Source organism: Pollachius pollachius (assembly GCF_949987615.1).
Source record: "Pollachius pollachius genome assembly, chromosome: 17".
In the NCBI taxonomy this organism is placed as follows: Eukaryota; Metazoa; Chordata; class Actinopteri; order Gadiformes; family Gadidae; genus Pollachius; species Pollachius pollachius.
In genome coordinates, this window is record NC_136950.1 from 9706299 (window position 1) to 9728026 (window position 21728).

The following is a 21728-nucleotide window of genomic DNA, read 5'->3' on the forward strand; positions in this document are numbered from 1 at the left end:
TTAACATCACCTTCAGATAATGAATAAACTGTTAAAAGTATACATGACAGTTCAGGCTTTCAAACATTTGACTCTGGGGGACTGTTTAATCTTTCATGATAAATTATGAAATTCACAACATAAGTAATAACATTACTTATGTATTTGCCTACAACTTCTTGCTGAATACATTTCTGATATGGGTATGAAAAAATCCACCTATATATAATTCAAGAATTTGTAACGGCAACATGTTGACGGTTAAAAAGATGTCTGCGAACCAAAGTCCAACTAGGCATGTTTGGTGATGATTACAATGACTATTCTTTACTGCTGATGCAGACCGAAAAACATTTTGTATTGTTAGGCTGGCTAACAGAGCATCGATGTATTCAATGTCTGGCCGGCTAATAGAGTATCGATGTTTTAAACATTTTATATTGTCAGGCTGGCTTGCAGATCATCGATGTCTTAAACATCTGGCTGGCTTATAGAGTACCAATGTTTTAAACATGTTATATTGTCAGGCTGGCTAACTGAGCATTGATGTTAAACATGTTATATTGTCAGGTTGGCTAACAGATCATCAATGTGTTGTACAGGTTATATTGTCAGGCTGGCTAAATAAGAAATAAGAAGTTATTGTAATTGATAACTAATTCATTTACCTTTAAAATACTGTATATATTGTGCTATTTTAGAAAATATTTTCAATTTACTTGAGTATAGTACTACATATGCTTGAAGGAAGAAACTAGAAGATAAGTTCCTAATTTCGTGTCGATTGGATTCTTTGAAACTGATGTTTGAGGGTGAGATAAGGTTCCAAAGAAGTTCAGCTTTCTCTCCCTCTTGCATTTGACTGAGTAACAACCTTTATAGTATGATCTAAGAATGAACATGAGCATTAAAATGTGAGCAGTAAAATAAATCCGAAGAAGGTCAGATTGGGGTTTTTTCAAAAATAATTATATATCTTTCAGTAAATGTATTACCTGCATGTGTGTTTAAATGTGTCTCTAGAACAACAAAAATATGAACCTTACATCAGCTACACCAGCATTTCCAGCTTTCCTTCTGTCAGTACAAGGTTGGTACATTTACATTCTTAACATTTGAAATGTTTCCCATGCAACCAAATAAAGAGAGGGTGAAAACAACATTTTGTATCACATTCTATAATCAACTTCAGAAAGGCGTGTTTAGTTAAGAATACTGGTTAATATATTGGAGTCTCTGTTTTAAAGTTTTGTTTTTTAAATGTTAAAAGAAAACCCATCTAGACGTCAGTTAGGTCTCATTTGTACTCCTCACATTTAGATCATAGTATTTCTGGGAATCTTTTTTTTTTCAAATATTAAACTGTTAAACATTAGGATCATTTGGGATTCAATTCAGACTTTTTGGCCATTATCTGGTGGTTCAATTATTGACAATCATCTGGAGTTAAAGTAGTTCCTTTTGCATACTGCATCCAGGTCTCTGTATACAACAGTGTGAATTCAACATTAAATGCAGTGATCTCTGTTAAATGTTTGGTTGATTCTCAATGAAAATTGCTTGTTTTTTTTTTACAGTGCAACAAGGTTATAATTACTTGACAGTTAGTTACAGATCTTGTAAGGTCTGTGCTTCAAGAGGATCAACAGTTGATATCAGCTGCATGATTGTGTACCATGAAAATATACAGCAGCCACAAGTCAAGAACATGCTGTGGTTTTCTAAAGAGGAAAGAAATTAGCCAGTTGATCTGCAAGTTCATACAGACTATGCAGGTCGTGTTCATAACTAATGTCAAAATACCCCTTGTGCCTGGTTTTAAAGAGTGTAACCTGAGAATCAAAGACCTGAGATCGAGTGACTCCGCTGAGTACAAGTTCAGGATAATAACAGAACAACCAGATTGGGAATATACTGGTAGCCCTGGAGTGTTCTTACCTGTGACAGGTAAACTTTGGCAACATCTGGCTAACACGCTCCCTTAATTTAAACAGGCCCTCAAAACCCAGCCTCTTTAAGATTGCTTTCACCACATAACCTCCTTTCCTTCCCTCCCCTTCCTCCTTTCTTATCTTCTTAATAATATACGTTCTTATTCAATGATGTTTTTCTTTTTTTCCTTTTGTTTTTGCTCTGTAAAGCTTCCTAAAACCTTTGAGTACCTAGAGAAGCACAATATAAATTTGATGTATGTATTATTATTATTATTATTATTATTATTATTATTATCATTATTATTATTATAATTATTATTATTATTATTATTATTATTATTATTATTATTATTATTATTATTATTATTATTATTATATTGTAGTGACTACATTATGGGTTCGTGTTCCCCTCTTACTGATCGAGTGGGAGGGAACTGGCTATGAGTCACGGGGGTCTAGGGGGACAGTTTATGCGGTTGCACGAGTTCTAGCCATGTGCTGTGAGTGATTGTTCTGCTCTGTCTTTCTTGGATTAAAACGGTTATTATTACGCTGCCTACGTCCTCCTTTTCCTCCGGCACTACATTGGTGACCCCGACGTTCGTTTTTGTTATTTATTTGTTTACAAAAACCGCACAAGCGAACACTGTATTCTGCAACATGTCCGCCCGAGGAAAACGTTCACAGCGGCAGACATCACCGTCTCCTGTCAGGGTGACGCAGGTCGTGCGCACCCCCACTCTTAATCTGCCAGAGTTCTGGGACTCAACACCTGCTGCATGGTTCGCTATAGTGGAGGCACATTTCTACAAAAGCAACGTTACCGACGACGACGAACGGTTCAACCATGCTGTGGCTATGTTGGGCAGCTCCACCGCAGCGCGTGTGGTGGGGTTTCTGTCCGCCCCCCCGGCGACAAACAAATATGAGCGCCTCAAGGCCCTGCTCCTGGAGACATTTGAGCTGTCCACCGCAGAGAGGGTGCGCCGCTTGTTTGACATGTCGGACTTGGGAGACGAGAGGCCCTCTGCACGTATGGAGAGGATGCTAAACCTGCTCGGTACAGAAGACCCCATGATCCTCTTCACGGAGCTGTTTATGCGCACACTGCCAGCTCAGGTCAGGATGGCGCTTGCTAACACCACCATCGTTGGACCCCGCGCCCTGGCCAGGGAGGCAGACCGGTTCGTCTTGGCCATGCCTCAACGGTCCCCGGACCTGCTGGCTCCCGCGGCTGCCCTGCCGCCGGACCGTCGCAGAAGAGCGAAGGACGACGCCAGACCCACGGGCCTGCAGGGTAACGCAGCGGGCCATTGTTTCTACCACGCCACTTTTGGCGCCAAGGCCAAACGATGCCACTCGCCCTGCTCCTTTGGACCGACGGGAAACGGCAGGGCCGGCGTTCGGTAGTAGCCCTGAGCGCTGGTGTCACCAACAGGCTGCTCTTCATAAAAGACACCATTTCCGGTCGCAGATTCCTTTGTGACACAGGTGCCCAATGGAGCATCATTTCGTCAGGGGGATCGGAGGTGGCGAAGGGGGAACACGGTCCGCAGTTGGTGGGTGCGGACGGCACGCCTATCCGTTCCTATGGCACTAGAGCGGTGGATGTTTGCTTCGGTGGACAACGCTTTACCTGGGATTTTGTCGTCGCAGCTGTCACATTTCCCCTCCTGGGCGCTGATTTTCTGTGCGCCCACAACCTGTTGGTGGACGTGGGGAACAAGCGCCTGGTCAACTCACAGACTTTCGCTTCCTTCGCCTGTACGCAGGGGGAGGCGATCTACAGCGGGTTGTCCAACGCGCTCGCCGACAGCGACCAGTACCTTCGGCTGCTCGCCGAATTCCCTGACCTCACTAAGCCCACCTTCTCCGCTCCCACGGTGAAGCATGGTGTGGAGCACCACATCGAGACCAATGGGCCTCCCCTCCACGCCAGGGCCAGGCGCCTCAACCCAGAGAAGCTGTCCGTCGCCAGGGCGGAGTTCGCGCACATGGAGCAGGTGGGCATTGTTCGACGCTCGAACAGCCCCTGGGCGTCTCCCCTGCACATCGTCCCTAAGCCAGACGGTGGGTGGCGCCCATGTGGGGACTACCGCCGCCTCAACGACGCGTCCAAGCCTGACCGCTACCCAGTCCCGCATATCCAGGACTTTTCAGCGCATCTGGCGGGCAAACGCTTCTTCTCCAAGGTGGACCTGGTACGGGGGTACCATCAGGTGCCGTCGTCACCCCCTTCGGTCTCTTCGAGTTTCTGCGGATGCCCTTCGGCCTGAGGAACGCGGCGCAGACCTTCCAACGCCTCATGCACTCGGTGCTCCAGGACCTGCCCTTCCTCTTCGTCTACTTGGATGACATCCTCGTCGCGAGCACCACAGAAGAGGAGCACCTGTCCCACCTCCGGACCCTCTTCACGCGACTCAGCCAACATGGGCTGATTGTCAATCCGGCGAAGTGTGAGTTCGGACGACACACCCTTGACTTTCTCGGGCATCAGGTCTCCGCGGAGGGTGTGACCCCCCTACCCTCGAAGGTGGAAGCTGTTGCAGCCTTCCCACGCCCCTGCACAGTCAGCGAGCTCAAGGGGTTCATCGGGATGGTGACTTTCTACTATCGCTTCCTCCGCCACATAGCTCACATCCTGCACCCACTGTACGAGGCCCAGAAGGGCAAGGCTCTGAAACAACCGGTCGACTGGACGGCGGAACGTGTCAAGGCCTTCCAGGATGCCAAGGCGGCCCTGGCCCGCGCGGCCATGTTGGCCCACCCCTCACCCTCTGCGCCCACTGCTCTCACCACGGACGCATCAGACTTTGGGGGCGGTGTACGAGCAGTGGGTTGGGGATGCCTGGCAGCCACTCGCATTCTTCAGCCGCCAGCTGTCTTCCAGAGAGCGCAAGTACAGCACCTTCGACAGGGAGCTCCTCGGGTTGTGGCTCGCGGTCAGACACTTCCGTTTTTTGCTGGAAGGCTGTGAGTTTACGGCCTACGTGGACCACAAGCCGCTCACACACGCCATGTCCAAAACCACGGAGCCTTGGTCCGACCGCCAGCAGCGCCAACACTCCTACATCTCCGAGTTCACCACAGACATTCAGCACGTGGCTGGGAAGTCCAACGTGGTCGCCGATTGTCTCTCCAGGGCGGTGGTCGGTGCAGTCCAGCTGAACTTGGACTACTCCCGCATGGCTGTGGATCAGGCTGCCGACCCCTCCGTCCAAGCTCTAAAGTCGTCGAACACAGGGCTGCGCCTGGAGGAGGTGCTCTTCAGTGACACAGGGGCCAAGCTCCTGTGCGACGTTTCCATGGGTCAGCCTAGGCCAGTAGTCCCCGCCAACTGGAGACGCCCCGTCTACGAGGCGGTGCACAGCTTATCTCACCCGGGTAGGAAACCGTCCTCACGGCTGGTGTCAGAGAAGTTCGTCTGGCATGGGCTCAAGAGGGATGTGAGGTCCTGGGTCGACACTTGCACTGCCTGTCAACGCGCCAAGGTGCATCGCCATGTCAAGGCCCCCCTGGAACAGTTTGCGGTGCCCGAGCGGAGGTTCGACCATGTCAACGTGGACCTGGTGGGACCCCTGCCCCCCTCGCACGGCTTCACCTACCTCTTTACCATGGTGGACAGGACGACCCGCTGGCCGGAAGCAGTCCCACTCTCCTCAACGGCAGCCCCCGACCTGGCCTGGGCGTTCATCGCGGTGTGGTTCTCCCGCTACGGCACTCCTGCTGACCTCTCCTCTGACCGCGGCCCGCAGTTTACTTCGGGGCTGTGGGCAGTGGTGGCAGAGAATCTGGGGGTCAAGCTCCACCGCACTACCGCCTACCACCCACAGGCTAACGGACTTGTGGAGCGCTTTCATCGCTCCATGAAGGCCGCCCTTCGGGCCAGCCTCACAGACAGCAACTGGCTCGACAAACTGCCGTGGGTCATGCTGGGGCTCAGGACGGCGCCCAAGGAGGACCTCCGGTTATCGTCGGCTGAGCTGGTGTTCGGTCAGCCGCTGAGGGTCCCTGGTGACTTCATCCCCAAGGCCGACGGAGCCCTGGTCCGCCTCCACTCAGCGCGCCTCGCTGCTGGACGGCGCCAGGGCCTTCGCCCCGGTCCCGACCACGCGGCATGGCGTCCCTGCTTCGCGGGTGCCCCCGGAGCTGCAGTCTGCGGGTTACGTTTTCATCCGCCACGACGGCCACAGGGCTCCGCTACGACCTCCCTATGACGGACCCTTCCGTGTCATCGAGGCGGGAGTCAAGAGCTTCATGGTTGACATGGGGGGTACGCCTGAGTGTGTGTCTGTTGATCGCCTCAAACCGGCTCACTTGGACCTTGAACTGCCCCCGGACTTGGCTCTGCCACCGCTCAGGGGCCGCCCCCCCGTCCTACCCCCCCTGCCACGCCGTGGCCGTTCCCCCCTCCAACCCCTACAAGCCCCCACAGCTTGCGGCCCCCGGGTCGACGCTGCCCCCCGCCCCGCACAACAAGAGGATGTGATGGACGATGTCACGCCTCCTCCCACACCTCCTGACTTTGCCTACAGTCGTAGGGGCCGGGCCATACGCCCTCCTCGCCGCGGGGTTTTTGAATATTGAGGTGAACACTGGGGGGGCTGGTGTAGTGACTACATCATGGGTTCGTGTTCCCCTCTTACTGATCGAGTGGGAGGGAACTGGCTATGAGTCACGGGGGTCTAGGGGGACGGTTTATGCGGTTGCACGAGTTCTAGCCATGCGCTGTGAGTGATTGTTCTGCTCTGTCTTTCTTGGATTAAAACGGTTATTATTACGATGCCTACGTCCTCCTTTTCCTCCGGCACTACAATATATTCTTATTCATATAATGATCTTGTGGTTGTATACATTTAAATTATTTTTTTGTCTGAACCAGATCTCCAGGTGAAAGTGGCTATTACCCCTGACTATCGAGCCGTGCTATTCTTGGCATGTCACAGTATGTGTAGTCTAGCTAACCCTACCTTCAAGTGGTTCAGGAATGGGGAGAACGCAGGAGAGCCAGGACCGTACTGGGACATCGTTAGCCCTATCCCTAACTCTGAAGACAGCTTTGCACGTGCTGTTGTAAGATTTGAACGTTTTCCCACTCCTTCAGTGTGTAAGTCAACTCCACAGTACACTGACATGAAGCCAGATGTTATGGACCACTAAGGTTGACAACTAAATGTAAATTTTTAAACTGTTGGTATTTTATATAGTAATGAAATGTAACTGAACAGATGCTCCAAAGAACCCCTTAGTGACCGTGAGTCCCTCTGGTGAAGTAGAGGAGGGCAGTTCAGTGACTCTGAGCTGCAGCAGTGATGCCAACCCAGCAGCTAACTACACCTGGTTCAAGGAACAAGACGATTCAGTGGAGGAATCAGGACAGAACTACACTCTCACTAATATGACATCTGAGCATGGAGGAGATTATTGCTGTCAAGTTGTTGTATTGTACAAAAGTGGGTTGCGACTTAATGACCATGGGAAATTGTGGCTCCCAAGCCCAGACCAGTTGAGAACCACTGCTATAAAATACACACACACACACACACACACACACACACACACACATGAATCAACACACAAACACAGAACTTTCCTGCCTTGTGTTAAAATGTTGTGACTGTTTTTTATGAGTTGAGTGAGTCATGACACTGAATCATGTAATACTAATAACTAGGTATAAACCTGACGAATATCCCTCTTACCAGCGATCAGAATATATGTTGCTTTATCCTTTAAAGAAGCTAGAACTAAAATAGCAATACGGACCAATATTGGCCTAATATGGTGGTCATCTGTAATGCATTTTGAAATTGTTTCCAGAAGCATCAGTCAGATTGAGATTCTATGTTGTGTCATTGGCCACCATACTCCTCCTCGTAGTATTCTGGATAGGGTAAGATATTCATACTCTGATACTCTCTCTCTCTCTCTCTCTCTCTCTCTCTCCCACTCATCACATCTCTATCTCTCTCTTCTCTCTCTCTCTCTCTCTCTCTCTCTCTCTCTCTCTCTCTCTCTCTCTCTCTCTCTCATCTCATCTCATCTCTCTACTCATCACATTTCTCTCTCTCTCTCTCTCTCATATCATTCATTTCTCTACTCATCACATCTCTCTCTCATCTCATCTCTCTACTCATCCCATATCTCTCTCTCTTTCTCTCTCGATCTTTCTGCCTCTCTCTCTCTCTCTCTCTCATATCTCTCTCATTTTTCTCTCTCTCTCTCTCTCTCTCTCTCTCATATCTCTCTCTCATATCTCTCATCTCACATATCTCTACCCATCACATAACTCTCTCTTTGTCATCTCATATCTCTGGGCCAAGAAGGGTCCCCAGCAGAGCATCCGGTCTGGCGGAGGCAGCAGCAACGGTTGAGAGGTGGAGGAAGAGGTGAGGGACAGGAATGAAGACTTTTGACTAAGTCATCCCACACTAATCCTCCAGTAGAAGAAGCCTGAGCAGGTCATTCTCTGTCTGGGGTCAGTGTTGACCCAAACTGTCTCTCAACGCACAGCTCATGTTCCTCCCCTAGGGTCCCCAGATAATGGTACAGCTCATGTTCCTCCCCTCCCCTAGGGTCACCAGATAATGTTACTGCTCATGTTCCTCCCCTAGCATTACCAGATAATGGTACAGCTCATGTTCATCCCCTAGGGTCACCAGATAATGTTACAGCTCATGTTCCTCCCCTAGCATTACCAGATAATGGTACAGCTCATGTTCCTCCCCTAGTATCACCAGATAATGGTACAGCTCATGTTCCTCCCCTAGTATCACCAGATAATGTTATAGCTCATGTTTCTCCCCTAGCATTACCAGATAATGGTACAGCTCATGTTCCTCCCCTTTGGACACCAGATAATTGTACATAAGTTGAGTTAACCAAAATAACTAAATGTTGTCTTGCATCCTCTGTACCGCTCGGTCACTCCCTGATCCTGTGTATGAAATCATGAACAAAACCTCCGCCCCATCAGCAAAGAGAGAACCAATAGAGATTGTGTTCAACGCTGACTCTGAGTAAGCATCTCTTGGTAGTTCAAGACAGAAAACCGATTGAAGGTTTTGGACTACTTGAATGAAACCTTAAGAATTGAGTCTGTGTAAAATCTGCCTGAAATGGTGATGAGGTTCATATCTTCTTCGTTTCCCTTTCAGAGACATGGACCAGACAGAGACGGGAGAAACCTCAGAGATGAAAGTCGAATAAACCGGTAAGAGAGTTTTAACTGGGAGGATTTAGTAGTTTTAGGATTTAGACCTTTTCCAGCAGTGGTGCGTGCATGTGTACGATGCTGACAGTTCTTTGCCATTGATGTTGTTACAAATAAGGTTTTCAGTCTGCAATTTGCCATCCATGCGTATCATTTGACTGTTGCTTCTGTTCTACAAATTAAATAGGCTACTTTTTTTTTATTCAGTCACTCACAGTGTTATTTGTTCTATTTAGGCTGACTTTTTTTTTCTAAAGCCATTCATGAGATAATGCCGCCTACAATAACATGCATTTCTATTCTTCTTTAGCAAAACACCATTTTGCATTTGTCAGTATCTAACAATGGAGGGGCTGCATTATGGGGCACCTATGATAAATATGTTTTTATATCAAACAAAAGGCATTTGGGAGCCCAACAGGCTGGATGTGATGGATATAGGGTAACTCTAAATCTTACTGTCCTTCCCTGGAAAGCCCTATTCAATTAGGAACATATTGCCCCCTAGAGGTCTCTGTAATAAAGATGTCCTGTTGTTGGAGAGATGATTAAACATAGAAGTACTCTTTATTAAGTAAAGAGTGTTCATATATAATATGTATATATGTATTTATATGAACCGATAGCAGCTGTTCTATTCTCCTATTATATTTGTATGCTTTTACAATCATCTTGTGTTACTGTAGTCTAGTGTAGGTGTTAGTTTAAGAGGGTTCAGTTTATTAGTTTAGGGATGGTTTTGTTTAGTTATAATGTTTGAAATGGTGAAGTTAAGGTATTAGGTTAGGAATGGTTTAGTTTAGATATTATGTTAGAAATCGTTATGTTCAGGTATTCGGCTAGAGATGGTTCATTTAGGTTTAGGGTGATAGTTAGTTTCGGTTAGAGATGGTTTTGTCAAGCTGTTAGAGATGGTAAGGGTTTAAGGTTTAGGTATAGTATTGGTTTAGAGATAGTATTGGTTAGGTTTATGGGTTACCTACCCTATATATGGTCAAACAGCTGTTTAGTTTCTTCATTGCCCACAACGTAGTGGATGTCCTAAGACCTATGTTCAAGGACCGGTGCCATCGTTGTTGGAGAAGTAAAGCGTGAGGCATGGCCCGGAGATCGTGAATACCAGCCACTCCTCCGGCGCCCTCCCCTGCTCCGACCATGTGCTCCCTCAGCCCTCATTGTTGGAAAGGAGGCAGAATTCTCCATGGCAACAGCAGAGAGTTGGACTTTAAGCCTCCTGAGCTTCAACCGTTTCTTTACTTTCTCATAAGAAGACTGCCCACAACAAACCCTCACTCCTCTCTTCTCCCCTGAGGAACAGAGACGCCTGCTCTGGTCTGCAACAACGACAACAACTACGGTAGGCCTGGCCTGCTATGCTGTGGTATTTCTCTCCTGGCTGTGTCGTTTGTAATGGTGTGTGTGTGGAGCAGTAGGCTGGATGTGGGGGCAGACACAGAGTGAACAGCTACCGTTGGCAGGGCGGAGGGCTGACTCAGACAATCACTGAGAACAGATTATCTACTGGTGCCAACCAGCACTGTGTCACCATGATGTTACTCATAGAGTTCAAGCTCCTCATGCAGAACATGCAGCAGAATGTGAGTCACTACCAGACAGAAAACCTTGTTTTCAAGTGTGTTCAGTGTGTTAAGACTGACTACAGCAAAACAGTCTATGGTTAAAACCCATAAACCTCTCTCTCCAGGCTGTTCATAAACAGCAACCTTTTGTCTTAAAGGTTGGAGGTTTGGAGGTTTACCAACCTGCTACTTTACCGTGAGAGGAGCATGCCGGCGCATTCGCACTCTGCTTTCCTCCATACTTCATACAACATTAATTAGTTTCTCTCCAGTCTGACCCCCTCCCCACCCCCCTTCTCTGTTCCCTCTCACTTCCTTGCACTAATCCTCTTGTTGTGGTCAGAGGGGCCCCAGCCACTGCCCGGCCGGCCCACCACTCTAGGGGCGAGCTGGGGGTGAAAGGTGCCGTGCCTGGCCCCCCTCTCGGCTCATTATGGATGCCACCTCCTCCTTCTCCTAGTCCTCCTCTTCTTCCACAACTCACTGGTGTGTTCTGTACAGTGGACTCCTCTCCTGTACCCCCGGTTCTCCCCAGGCCCCGCGGAGGTGCAGCGTCTCCCCAGCGAGGGGAGCTGTGGTTCAGGCCAAGGTCAGACGGTGTCCGGCTACAGGGGGAACTGGGTGTTGGAGGCCAGCGACCAGGAGCTCCAGGGAGTCGGAGGCGGTGAGCGAGGAGGAGACATGAGACCCGCCAGGAGGGAAGCAATCCATGTGCTGTTGCTGGTGACCTGTCTGCTAGAGACAGCGCCGGGGGTCGAAGGTGAAGAGCGTGGCTATCTGCAGGAGGCTCTGGGCACCTTGGGTCTGTTGGACCACGGGGAAGGACCTCCTCGGCTCCAGAAGGCCCAGCTCGGCGTGCTCTCCGGCAGGGCGCTACGGGCCGTGCACTGCGGGGAACTGATGGGTGGCACCCAGGACGGCTGTGACCAGGTATCGATCACCGCCTGGTCTTGGAGTGCCTTGCAGTTAGATTGCAGACATTAGGTAGCCTGGATATAGAACCACCTACCCACTGCACCATCCTGCCCTAAAAACACCCTAAGAGCTTTAACTTTCCTGCCCTGAGAAAGCAATTACAGGCCTGGCCGAATGGCTGCTGTCGTTGAGCATGGCGTAAGAGCGTTAGTCTTCCGATCGTAAGGTTTTCCGTTGAGCCCCTGCTGCGTGGTGTTGCTGGGGTGACACACACCTGCTCCAGTACAAACCAGTTCAGGGTCAGGAAGTGAGTCTTAACTTTGACTCAATCCACATACTGGGCCTGATGATCTCATTGATTTTCTCATTACAAGCCTTGGGGATTTAAAATTTCCTACTCTGATTTATTTCTTTACTTAAAAGTTTACTCAGAGATTCATCTGTAAATGTATCAAATTACCTAATAAAAGTATCTATTTAATCCAAAAACAATGCTGTACTATCATTTTTAAGTGTTGCAGTGTTCCTTTTGTTGTGGTTGTTGTTTCAGTCAGGGTAATATTGTGCTTTATTTATTTATTTATTTTATTTGTTTGCCTGGCAAACTAGCGTTTAGTGGCTGGAATGTGGCTGTATGTGGAGGCTTATGGCCCCCAACTTTGACCTTTCATGGGCCACTCATGCTGAATGGCTTTAGACTTCTCCCTCTACTTGGCATAATACACTTTGCAGGCACTCAGCATAGCTTCCATCTGTTTATTCAGCACACTCGTTAGCGATTAGCGGTGACATTTTGTGGTCTGAACAACTTTGTGTTGTGATAAACGCTAATTTCCCTGTTTTATCCTCTTTGTATCCGGTTTTGGGACAAAGTTTTGTAGAGTATGCAAGTTCTCTGAGACTGCAGCATTGAAGAGTTTTGAAAATAAAGTTGACATGAGTTGAAGTGACTGGGCGTACTCTAGCTTGTTGTCGGGCCACTCTTGTTTTGTGGCTTGTTTCTATAGTTTTTGTGTTGCTGCCCTAAAACATTTCTTCTTCTCCTCCTCCTTCACCTCCTCCTCCTCCTCCTCCTCCTCCAGTGCCTGAGGCCTGCCGTGGTCCTCTCCGCCCTGGAGGACGATGGGGAGGTGTACATCGGGGAGGGGAACTACGCCCGCGTCGCCACGGTGATACTCTATTACATCATCCACATGGCCGACCTGTGCGTCTCCAACGCCGCGTCCTCCTCTTCCTCACTCTCCGCCGCACCTCCCCCAGACTTCTCCTTCTACGTCCTGGCCCTCGCCAACCTCAGCCCTGAGCAGGAGGACCCCCACCTCCTCTCCACCACGGAGGTCCGCAGCATCCTCCAGGTCATCAGCCAGAACTACCAACCAGTTTCTCCTCACACACAGGTGGTACATCTCGAGCTACATTCAAACAGTATACTATTGGTAAAAAGGCCCCCACTGCAACAACAGGGGAGACCGTGCATGCTTATAATCTGTAAATCAGATTTTTTATTTAAACTAAAGAGGACATTACTCACGGATCCAGTGAAGAGTGTCTGTAACATCAGCAGTGGAGTGCAGTGTGTGGATGCATGGAACATGTATCCACATAGTGTTATGTGATGTAGAGATCATCAAAATACTGCTGGAGAATAAGAGTGAGACATTCAGTCTAAGGGGCCTGGCTTGTACAGTGAGTCCCCCGTGAGTGTACAGTAATTGATCACCTGCATAGCCAAATAGCCATTGCGGAACATAGTACTAAAATTTCATGAGATTGGAATAGATTTTTCCCTTTTTCATGAGGACTGGCTTTTACTTCTAATAGTAGTTTAGATAATTTTGTTTAAGTTTACTTTGCTCATTCTCAAATGCTTAAGGCGTCAATTATTTGCGTTGTTAAAGTTAAATCAATTGAGGCAGGATGGTAAGAGGAGTCCTTGTGATGGTGTGACTCCTGGCTCCCGGTAGTGTGTCGACGCCGGTCACTTGATGGAAGAGGCTGGAGGAAAGGAGGAGGTCTTGGGTCTCGCTTCCTCTTCCTCCGTGTCCCGGCTGGCGGCCGCCATCTTGACCCACCTCCTGCTGGGCGACTGTTTCAGCCGGACAGACCTCCCGCCGCCTGCCTTCTTCACAGACTACATTTTCCAGGCTCTCAACTGCACCACGGACCTCCACCTTGTGGGTAAGGTCAAAACAAAGAGACAGCCTTGTGGTTTGTAGTCAAAGCATTTTGTCCCTTATAGGATGAGGTAGAGCAAGTCATGGCTAAAGACAACTAAGGGCCAACAACGAGCGAGGTTTTTACACTGCAGAACACCAGAGTTTTAAAGAAAAGTTGCTCCTGGCGAGTCACATAACGAAAACCGTAGCTTTCATTTTTAAGGGTTTGTATGAGGTGTTTAGTACGGTGTACTAGGAATGACTAAAGCACCTGTTCCCTGTCTTTGTTTAGACTTGGAGGAGCTGCTTCACCAATTAGGAGTGGGAGGAGGAGGAGCTAACCACAACCATGCTAGAAGGAGTCGGGGCCTAACAGGCTCCTCACAGGAAGAGGCGGGGCCTCACCAGGAAGACTTCAGCCATCAGACTATAAACACCGCTGCAGACTGGACAGTGGTGAGGCAGATATTTAGGATAAACGGTAGAAACCTTTTCTGTCAATGGTGTTATAGGTAAATATAATATTGCTACTTTTTCATGTTCGATTAACTATTCCTTACTACGATTCATGTTTCTTTCTTTATTATCTTTATAGTCATGCTTTTCAGCCAATCAGCTGGTGGATATTTTTGCCATGGATTCTCGTTCGCTGATCTCAAAAGACAACTTCAGCCATATATGTCCGGCCATCGTCCAGCAGTTGCTAGGAAACGCCTGTCAGTCGTCAGAGCAGGCGTCCAGAGCAGCTCCGCCCACTGCCATGGAGAGTAAGACCTTTGACCTCCTAATTTAGCAATTGAATAACTAACCAACTAACTAAGTAACTAACTAACCATCAAACCAACTATACTAACTATACCTACTATACTAACAAACTAGACTGACTGATGGATTTGTCCTTCTGACCGACCAATACTAACAGCAGAGTAACTAATTAACCAACCAACACGCCAACTTAATAACACATTTTAGGAGTGTTAACTAGCTTGTTATTAATTACTGAACCCCCTTTTAACTAGCTGATCTTAACTTTAACAAGCTCTCTCTCTCTCTCTCTCTCTCTCTGTGTTTCCCCCCCAGAGTATGGCTACAGTACCGCGGCCGTTCTGCTCATCACGCTGGGCTCCATGTTTGGTATCTGCCTGATCTCCTTCAGCTCCTGCCAGCAGACCTACCAGCTACTGCTGCAGCTGTTTGTAGGCCTAGCTGTGGGCACGCTGTCTGGGGACGCCCTGCTGCACCTCATCCCACAGGTAGAGGGCGCTGTTCTTCAGAGGGGGACAATCAGGGTCAGAATCAGATGGGCTTTTCTGGTGCTACTTTCCACAAATTGCTCTAGGAAAAGTTTTGTTTGGGTATCAGAAAAAGGACGGATAATATTAGCATTTAGAATAAAGTTAAAAATTATTTGGGTCAAATTAAGGTAAGGGGATGGATAGTTAGGGTAATATTTTAAGGAGCAAATGATTTGGTCCCTAAGTTAAGGTACAGGTTTGTTGTTATCAACATCCGGCTCTATATAAGCTTGCAAAGGCATCATTTGAATCATCAGGAGATAATTCAATCTATTTGCAGCTGTACACGCCATGACATAATATGATGTTACAATGGTAGAACATTCCAGGCATTCTTAAAGTCCTTAAGTCAGATGATTTCACAAGCCAGGTCGACGTCTATGATGGTGCTGAACAACAATCCAGATGTTTAGACTCTAAGTACTGGGGAGGGCTTTTACTTTGACAAACATCCTCCTCGGCCAGCTTGAGAGCTGAGTAACATGTCTGAACCTAACATGTTTGATTCCAACACTTCTGATCCTCACATGTCCCTGGAGGTCCTCGGAGTGCATGGTGGTCATGGTCATGGGGCTGAGGAGGGGAAGGAGTACCTCTGGAAAGTTCTGGGGGTCATTGCTGGAATCTATGGTTTCTTCCTGCTGGAGAAACTCTTCTCCGTCCTGGTTCCATCTCACGGACATGTGAGAGTTCCTTGTGCTTTTTATACACCTGAAAGCCAAATGATACACACCATAGGTCTCTACAACCCCAGGGTCCCACTGAAGCCATTCGCATTGGTTAAAGTAAAACCAAATTATACACACCATAGGTCTCTACAACCCCTGGGTCCCACTGAAGCCATTCGCATTGGTTAAAGTAAAACCAATGCGGAAAGCATGCTTCATCAACGATTTCCGGTTCATTTACAATAGTGAAGTTGTGGAGGAGCTCCTATATTAAAATCATTTGTATGACACATCACCGGCGTAGAGAGACCCATGGCATACCTACGGCAGATAGGATTCGACAGAAGTATAACTTGTCTTTCACTTGATTTTTTTCAATAAATGTAATGATGTGGAAAACATACTATCTTAATGCTTCAAATAGTAAGACATCTGAAGAGATGTTTAACATAGCCGGAAACTAAAGAATTTCGATTTTTAGAGATATTTCATTATCAGTAATGATTTCCGGCGCTGGATATTGCCAGCCAAACCATTTGGCCTCTTGATCTCAGACACTCGTTTTTTCCTCCTTCAGGGCCATTCACACGACAGGCCCCTAGAGCTGAACTGCAACGAGCAATCGGAGAGGGACAAGTCCATCTCTACCATGCAGCTGGTGAGCCTTTTGTCCCTCTGGGTTTCCTGTGCAATACAAGCACTCAGGACTCAGCGGGCCAGAGAGTTATAGAACGGATGCTTTGATTGATTGAACTGCTGGGGGGAGCAGTAGCAGGATCGAAAATGATTGATCCGATTTTTTTTCAAGTTATTTTGACCCAAAATGTTTCCATTACTCTCCTCTATTTTGTAATATCATTTTTCTATTTTGAGTCAAGCATTTCCCTTATTTCTCATTAATAATAAAGTAATCATTATTAATAAAGTACACTTCATCAAAATGTCCAACCATACGGAAACCACTGAGGTGTAAGGATTGCATTCCTACAGTACATAATGTTGTCTCAGGTTGGGCCGCTGTGTTGTTGTTATGTAAGCGGAGATGAATGCTGGTGTGGGAGGAACGGAGAACATTGAGAGTGGGGGTGAATCAACCTGAATAATAATATAGTAGACCAAGCAAGCTGGAGAGAGTCTCATCTGGCAGTCTCATTTAGCAGAAACACTTGTTATACATTCCAGAATACACTCTGTCAACATTAAATGTTAAGTTTATTGAGAGTCAGACAGAGATTTGATCTGGATTTTGTTTGGGCTATTGAGGATACAAAACCATGTCTGACATTCGCTTTTGTTTTTGTACATTATCTCTCAGCCTTGTCTTGAGTACTATTTGTCCTCAACAGGGAACTGTAGAAGAAAGTACAGAAACCACTGAACAAACAGAGCCAAGCAGGCCGCCTCCTCAAAGTAAGACCAAACACACAGACACAAACCCTAACACACACACACACACACACACACACACACACACACACACACACACACACACACACACACACACACACAGAGCCCACACTCGTGTGTGTGAAGTAATAACTCTAGTAAGTGAACACTGCCGTTTGTTTGGCTCTATGAATGGCCTTCCAGGAAACACAGCGGGTCTCTGAGTTCTTTCGTCTACCCGCCCCCCCCCCCCCTCCCCCCAGGGCGCCCGGTGCCGCTGCTTGCCGTCATGGTCGTCGTGGGCGACAGCCTTCATAACTTTGCCGATGGTCTGGTCGTCGGCGCCGCCTTCTCCTCCTCCGCCGAGAGCGGCATGGCAACCACTGTGGCCATCCTCTGCCATGAAATCCCCCACGAGATGGGTGAGAGGGTTAGCACAGCTACTGCTCACATCCCCACCGGATGGGTGAGAGGGTTAGCACAGCTACTGCTCACATCCCCACCGGATGGGTGAGAGGGTTAGCACAGCTACTGCTCACATCCCCACCGGATGGGTGAGAGGGTTAGCACAGCTACTGCTCACATCCCCACCGGATGGGTGAGAGGGTTAGCACAGCTACTGCTCACATCCCCACCGGATGGGTGAGAGGGTTAGCACAGCTACTGCTCACATCCCCACCGGATGGGTGAGAGGGTTAGCACAGCTACTGCTCACATCCCCACCGGATGGGTGAGAGGGTTAGCACAGCTACTGCTCACATCTGAGATGGGTGAGAAGAATATTATAGCCACTGCTAGCATCAAGCTCTCCTTCTGAGGGGGTTAGCGTAGCTACTTTTATCGTACCCCACAAGATGGGTGTTGAGGACTAACATAGCTACCGTTAAGAGCTCCCCACGAGAAGGGTGAGAGGTCTAGCATAGCTTCTAATAGAATCCCCTATGAGAGGGGTGAGGGGGACTAGCATAGCTACTGTTGGCTGAGGGTCATGCTTGTTAGCCTAGCACAAGTTATTAAAATTGATGATACGAATGAGACATATACTGTAACTATAATGAGAGGAGCTTATGTATGTGTGTGTGTGTGTGTGTGTGTGTGTGTGTGTGTGTGCGCGCGTGTGTGTTTGAATGATCGGTTCTCGAGAAAGCTGCAAGCAGCCATACCGAAAGGCCAACGATCGGCTCGTTTCGAAACATGAGATAATAGGGTATATCGTGAACGAGACATTGTGTGGTCACTCTGAGTGGCCCACTATGATGTCATTATATTTCCCAGGAGACTTTGCGGTGCTGCTGAACGCCGGGCTGTCGGTGAAGACGGCGGTGCTGATGAACTTCCTGAGCGCCCTCACCGCCTTCCTGGGCCTCTACATCGGCCTGTTCGTCTCCACGGAGACCACGGTGCAGCACTGGATCTTCAGCGTCACCGCCGGCATCTTCCTCTACCTCTCGCTGGTGGAGATGGTGAGCAGCCGCCACCATCTTGGATCTGCATTAACAAAGATGAAAAAGAGGGCAACACGCTGTGCTCAGATGTTTTTAAGAGGAGCGGTGATCGATATTTTATTTAGAGGGACTTTCAAGTTTGGCGGATGATAGTCAAAACATTTAATCAAAATTGAGCTGCTTGACATAGTTCAAAATTTAACAACTGGACAGAGTAGCTTTAATATCAGAAATACCCGGTTAGTAAATATGCAGCAATGCAAATATTTATAGTAGTGTTTTTTTGGTAAATGTCAATAATAGGTGCTCTCGAGGTTATATTTAAGAGCTATTATTTGAGTGTAATTTGTTTGAAATGGAATAGCCATAGATATTAGTAATTGAAATGCACAGTGCGTACATCAGTTGTTCTTGACTTTGCGTGCCTCTGTGTGACACAGTTTAAAGTCGAGACCGCTGCAGGCTCATTTCTTACCAATAAGGGTTCTTCCCTGATTAGTTTACAGAATTCATTCAAATGTAATTGCAATCTCCTACAACACCATGTGCATATCAGACCGCCCCATTTGGGTCCTGACCCACAGGTGGGGACCTCTGTGTTGCTGAGCTTTAAGAGTTGACCATCCCTCCTCCCCCTCCTCCCCCTCCTCCGAACCTCCTCCCTCCTCCTCCCTCCTCCCACCTCCTCCCCCTCCTCCCACCTCCTCCCCCTCCTCCCACCTCCTCCCCCCCCGACCCCACCTCCTCCCCAGCTTCCTGAGATGAACCGGGCCAGGAGCAAGCGACCAGAGCTCCAGTTCCTCATGCAGAACGCAGGACTCCTGCTGGGCTGGGGCAGCCTGCTCCTCCTGGCCCTGTACGAACACCAGCTCTCCTTCTGACACACACACACACACACACACACACACACACACACACACACACACACACACCCCCACACACACACACACACACACACACACACACACACACACACACACACACACACACACACACATACATACATACATACATACATACATACATACATACATACATACCACACACCACACACAAGTTCTTCTGACAAACACACACACACAAACTGTCTAACACACACACTCACACACACTCAACGTTTCTCCTTCCGACACACACACATACACACACCAGAACATATGTAAACAGACTATGCAGAACTAAACAAATGTTTTTAAATTTAGTTTCTTATTTTGTGTTTTCCGAAACCAGTAGATAGATCTAGAATATTTTACATCTCTATCTATTTTTATATGTTGGGTTGCAGTCTTATAAAGTGCATAAGATACATGAAGTATATTGGATCCATATGTTTGCCAGTTTGTTCTGAGAATCAATTAAATGTGTATTTTCAACTGTTTGACCTGCCTTTGTTGTGAAAAGTAGATTCTGGAGGGAACAGGTACTTTGCTAAGTATTATAGAGGTACTGTTATTCTCTGATATGAAACGTGAGGCATTGCCAATAAAACAGGAGAGGTCAGACATGAAGGAACCCCAACGATGGACTCAGTTATCCACACAGCAGCCCTGCAGAAGCAATTGGTGTTGAAGTACCACTCAGTTCCCTCCAGTCCTCCGACCCCAGGTCAGGTACCTTCACCTCCTCCCCTCCTCCTCTACTCCTCTTCCCTCTTCACCTCCTCCCCTCCTCCTCTTCCGTCTTCACCTCCTTCTCTCCACCTCCTTCTTCTTCGCCTCCTCCCCACCCACTCCTCCTCCTATCCCTCTCACAGATGACTAATCTGAACCAAACAGAACCAAGCTGCCCACACACCTCTCTTCTCTGTTTTCTGTCTGCTGCTCACTATTTTTCTCTGTTTCTATCACTGTTTCTCTCTCACCCAAGTCCTCTCTCTTTATTCCTGTTTCAGTCTCCCTTGCTTTACTCTTCACAGGGCAGAGGAGGCAGAGTCGGGCCGCGAGGTAGAGAGAGTAGGTGTGTGGAGAGAGATGGAAGGGGCGAGGCAGAGAATGAACTAAAATGATATGCTGAAACATTCCTCTCAAATTAATCGTTTATTGTCTGTCTAATGATCAATATATTAAAACACCAAAATCAACACCTGTTTCAATCGGTCACGCACCAACCTCTTGGAGGTCCAGGGGGCACCAGGGTAAGTATAGGAAGCCTGATTGGATAGTTGATAGTCTGGTGGCTATCCAACCACAGACTAGATCACCTGTCTCTGTACAAACTGTACAGAGACAAAACTGTCTAAAGGTATTTACACTAGAGGGCAGTAATAGACTATCAGTTAAAGAAGTTTGAACCCAGACGTTGTTGATCTCATATTATTATGTTTGAAAGAAAATCGTAACGATCTCTGACCACTTATTTTAGTATGGGCACAACAAGTGGGGCTAACGTTATATCACACAACCTAAAGCATAGACTCTCATCGCTCTGGTCTATAATACATTCGACTTTAAAGCGGTTCGACGTTTCCCTGACAGAGCGGTTGGAGTAGTCTGAAGACTGCGGAGGTGGGTATGGATGGAGATGGTGGAGGTGTTGACCCATTCTCAGGTGGTTCAGTGCGCCTCCTACACGGTACCGGCTGGCTGCACACTCAGGCTAGGACATCACCGGCTTCATATCACCAGGAGCAGAACGGGACAGGAAAATCACTTTCTCATGTGTCGCCCCTCCTCCCCGAATGGACTCATCGTCTACTGATCCAAACTGGGAGATTGCGCGCCAGGTCTGTGCGACTGAAGCTCATCTCGTTTTGTACAGCGTACCGGTCTTTATACAGGACATGTCGATCTAGGCCCGCCGACGCGGTAGATCGGGTTACTATAATGTGTTTTTCATAACTTTTAAACTGGTCGGTATCCGGTGTGTGTTACAAACCGAGTTGTGGACGTTTCGGGGGACCGGCTGAGACGGGGCGATGGTCGTTCATAATCCTCCCAAGACGCGAGGACAGATGCTGGACAGACGCCTGGACCCCTGTGAACACCCTTCTGCACTACAGGTCTCTCTTTTCACTCATCTACCAGTCTGAATCCTATTTAAATTATTATAGAACCAACAGACTAGCTTAGTCTATTTTAAACGCGTGTACTTGTTATGCTGTGTTTGCCTACAAGTTGTTTTGCCTATTTATGGTTTGACGTCCGGAGCTCCGTGACCC

The 21728-nt window shown here is 47.9% G+C and overlaps 2 protein-coding genes across 2 annotated transcripts in view; both read left to right on the forward strand.

Annotated features, from left to right (window-relative positions):
• Positions 1 to 10281: 10281 nt before the first annotated feature.
• On the forward strand, positions 10282 to 19452 carry LOC307088410 (zinc transporter ZIP12-like; the record flags this gene model as incomplete). The annotated part of the gene is given in 16 exon segments (XM_079754299.1): positions 10282 to 10434; positions 10438 to 10483; positions 11208 to 11231; positions 11234 to 11308; positions 11311 to 11636; positions 12704 to 13018; positions 13586 to 13799; positions 14070 to 14233; positions 14373 to 14544; positions 14858 to 15030; positions 15612 to 15755; positions 16318 to 16398; positions 17087 to 17150; positions 17390 to 17548; positions 18402 to 18589; positions 19324 to 19452. Coding segments are annotated over 16 exon segments (2427 nt in total).
• Positions 19453 to 21431: 1979 nt separating this feature from the next.
• cacnb2a (calcium channel, voltage-dependent, beta 2a) overlaps positions 21432 to 21728 on the forward strand; it is a 54767-nt gene continuing 54470 nt past the window's right edge. The window contains exon 1 of the mRNA XM_079754854.1: positions 21432 to 21569. Coding sequence (XP_079610980.1) covers positions 21486 to 21569 — 84 coding nt within the window. The 5' untranslated portion in view covers positions 21432 to 21485. The remainder of the gene's footprint in view (positions 21570 to 21728) is intronic.